The following is a 4,252-nucleotide window of genomic DNA, read 5'->3' on the forward strand; positions in this document are numbered from 1 at the left end:
ATTCTTTTTTATAATATAATTATTTTAATGTATTAAAAATTTATGATAAAAAAAAAAAAAAAACAAGATTAATAAATATTTGTATATAATTATTTGTACATATATATATATGTGTGTATCATTATATGTGAAAATAAGAATAAACATTAAAAATAATTAGAAATATAAAGAAATTAGAAATACATATATATATATATATATTTTATGTAAAAAAACAATTCCATCAAAAATGTAAGTTTAGAATAAATATATTAGAATGATAAATTAAGAAAAATATAAATAATTCTTCTAATTATCTATACTTATGGAATATATTTATTCTTTTTTTTAAAGGTTATATAAAACTCAGCTTTGTTCTTTTTATGCAAAAGGAATATGTGCAAGAGGTAATAAATGCAGTTGGGCACATGGACAATTAGATGTTAGACCTATGCCTAAATTCTACAAAGTAATTACATTTTTATTCTTTTAGAATTTTTTTTTTTTTTTTTTTTTTTCTTTTAAATATAATTCTATTATTTTGATAAACTTTTATTTTATTTTATTTTATTTTTATTTTATTTTTATTTTTATTTTTATTTTTTTTTTTTTTTTAGACTAGAATGTGTTACACATTTTTATCAGGCAGTTACTGTGAAGCTTCAAAATGTACTTTTGCTCATACAGAAGAAGAATTAAGAGGATCAGGAAAAGCTCTACGATTATGTACAAAATATTTTTTAGATGGTAAATAAATTATATTTTATTTTTAATCAATTTATTATATTTTATTTTAAATCAATTTATTATATTATATTTTTAATCAATTTATTATATTTTATTTTAAATCAATTTATTATATTTTATTTTAAATCAATTTATTATATTTTATTTTAAATCAATTTATTATATTTTATTTTTTTAAATTTATAATAATTTTTAAAGGTTATTGTAACAAGGCAGATAAGTGCCCAATGGCTCATAATATAAATCAGCTAGATCCATCTGTAAAGTTTTCTTCTACAGAATTAATGAATAGAGTATATAATAATGATGATAATATAAACTATAAAAATAAATTAGATTTAAAAAATAATGAAAGTAATATATATATAAAAAGTGATATACAGAACAACCAAGAAGATAATAAAGAAGATAATTATAATATTATTAATCAATTTAATGAAAATGAACAAGATATAAAAAATTCAAAGAAAAACACACTTAATTTTTATACTCATAATGATAAAAAAACATACAAAGAATATTTATTAGAAAACAATAGAGAAAATGATTATTTCAATGAAATGAAAAAAAAAAAAGAAAATGGTAATTTCATTTAAATAAATAAATAAATAAATGAATAAATATATATATATATATATACATATATATATTATGCATATTATATTTTAATATACATACAGTTTTTTTTTAATATTTAACTTTCTAGTTTTAAAATTTTTTTTTCTATGTTATTAAAAAATATATTATATATTATGTTTATATTAATTAAATATTACTTTCCTATTATTTTATTATTTTTTTTTTTTTTTTTTTTTTTTTCTTAAATTTTATAGAAAATGATTTTTTTAGTAATAATGATACTATGATTAATGGTGAATATGTAAAAAATAAAAATATAAAAAATGATTTTTTGAAAAATGAATTTATAAATAATCATAATCATAATCATGAGAATTTAAAAAATGAATATCACTCTAAAAATGAAGAATTTACAAAAAATAATGAATTTTTAAAAATAAATGAGAAATTATCCCCCAATGATTGTAATTATAATCAAGAAGAGTTAAATGGAAGGGAAAACAAAAATTTTAAATTATACACCTATAAAAATACAGATAATATTGATATGTTTAATAATTATGAAAATTTAAAAAATATGAATATCACCAATAAAACGAGATTAATTAATGATTATTATAAAAACAATATTTCATCATTAGATATGAATATACAAAACATAGATAATATAAATTTAGAAAAATTAAAAAATTTAAGAAAAATAGAAAAAGCAAATTTATCATCTAATACAAATTGCAACTTAAATTTTAATTTATTAAACAAAATAGATAAAAATGATATAGATTTTGAAGAAGAAAAAATTTTTTATAACAAATCAAAAAAGAAAGATAATGTAGAAAATTCTATGTTTGATTCTAACACTACTTATGAAAATTCTAAGAATAATTCTAATTATTACTGTGATAACATTATAAACCTAAATAAAACAAAAGAAAATTTAGAAAATTGCGAAAATGAGAGTTTAAACTTTAGTTACAAAAGTAATATGACAAATGAAAAAAATGTTAATCATTTTAATTTAGAAAACCTTATATATAATATGAATAATATTAGTTTTGTAAACATGAATAATGAAATAGAACAAAAAAACAAAAATATGAAATCTATTATAATGAAATCAAATAAAAGTAAAATCCCAAATTGTGAAAAAACAAATTTATCTAATTTAAAAGAAGAAGAAAATAAATCAGATAACGAAAAATACTACAATGAAGATATTAATTCTCAATATGTTGATAATTCAGATTACAATCTTAAAAAATATCTTCTTTTAAATAATAAGTTTATAATTGATAATTCTAATCAATTTAATGAACAATTACTTTTATCAAAAAATGCAAATAATGATATCAATGAAAATATATTAAATAATTATAATTTTAAAAATTATATCAATTCAAATACTAATAACCTATATAATGGAATAAATTTAAGTGATGGTATAAATAATGTAAATGGTAACAACATAAAAAAAAATTTAAATAATTTAACAAACACAAAAAAGAATATTAATAATAGCACAAATAATAAATTGAATATAGATAATATTAATGAAATCAAAAAATTAAAAAATATGGACAATAATAATAATAATAATAATAATATAGATAACATAAACAATATAAGTAATCATAATTTTAATAATGGAGAGTTAACTTCTCATGAAGATGATGATGATGATGATAATGAAAATACTAATGATTATATTTTAAAAAATTTAAATAATAATATAAATAAAAATATAATTTTAAATAATAAAATAGGTATTCTAAATAAAAATATGAATAATGAAAATACAAACCATTTAAACGATGAAGAAGATGAAGAAATTTTAAATATAAAAAATAATAATGAAATTAATAATAATATAGATCATAAAAGAAATATGTATATGTTAAATGTGAATAACATGAATTTTATGAATAATATTGATATTAATAGAATAAGTGAAAATATAAAAAGTAAATTAAGTAATACAAATGAAAATATTACAAATTATGAAGATATTAATAAAATATTAGTAAATGATAACCATAACAATATTAATTATAACATAGACAATTTTCTTAATAAAAAAAATGTAGATAAAGTGAATAATAATGTGGAAAATAGTTCAAACAATTCTAATACCTTAAAATATTTAAATAGGAAAAATATTATATATAAATCTAATAATTTTAATGAAAATATGAACATAATAGATTTATGCACATTGAATAATAATAATATAAAAAATATTGATGTTAATACTAACATGAACAATGGTATTATAAATAATAATATCAACAATAGTACTAATAATAATAACAATAACACTAGTAATAATAATAATAACCATTGTAATAAAAATAATAACACTAATAATATTAATGGTGTCAAAATAAATAATAATAATAATAATGAGCATAATATCAATAATAACATTAGTAACAGTGATCATAATTATTATTTCAATGATTATAATAAAGTAGAGATTTCAAATTTAACAAAATATAACTATTCTAATAATTATATAGATTCAAATAAAAATAATTACATTACAAATAATATTGGAAATAATATTGTAAATAATAATTCAGAATTATATGAAATTTCTTATAAAAATGATGATAGTTTTACTAATTATATTTATAATAATAAAAACGATATAATGAATAAAAGAAAAAATTCATCTAATATCAATGTAGAAGATGATCACATAATGTATTTTAATAATAAAAATGGCAAAAAAAATTTTAAAAATTTTAATCCTTTAACTTATAGCTTTAGTGGTCTATGTGAATGTTTAAGTAAAAATGAAGAAATAAAAAATAAAGAATAGAAGAAATAAGTAAAATACATTATAAGTAATTATAATAAAAAAGGATAAAAAAAAAAAAATAAAAGAAAAATATAATTGTAGTTTTTTTTTTTTTTTTTTTTTTTAAATTTTTAAAAATTTTTTTTA

At 15.0% G+C, this 4,252-nt stretch overlaps 1 protein-coding gene across 1 annotated transcript; it reads left to right on the forward strand.

The window, feature by feature from the left end:
- Positions 1–229: 229 nt before the first annotated feature.
- PGAL8A_00440000 (zinc finger protein, putative) lies at positions 230–4,126 on the forward strand (the record flags this gene model as incomplete). The annotated part of the gene is made up of 5 exons (XM_028673139.1): positions 230–231; positions 334–448; positions 597–726; positions 925–1,308; positions 1,560–4,126. Coding segments are annotated over 5 exons (3,198 nt in total).
- Between the last annotated feature and the right edge of the window lie 126 nt (positions 4,127–4,252).

This window comes from Plasmodium gallinaceum (genome assembly GCF_900005855.1).
Source record: "Plasmodium gallinaceum strain 8A genome assembly, contig: PGAL8A_v1_119, whole genome shotgun sequence".
In the NCBI taxonomy this organism is placed as follows: Eukaryota; Apicomplexa; class Aconoidasida; order Haemosporida; family Plasmodiidae; genus Plasmodium; species Plasmodium gallinaceum.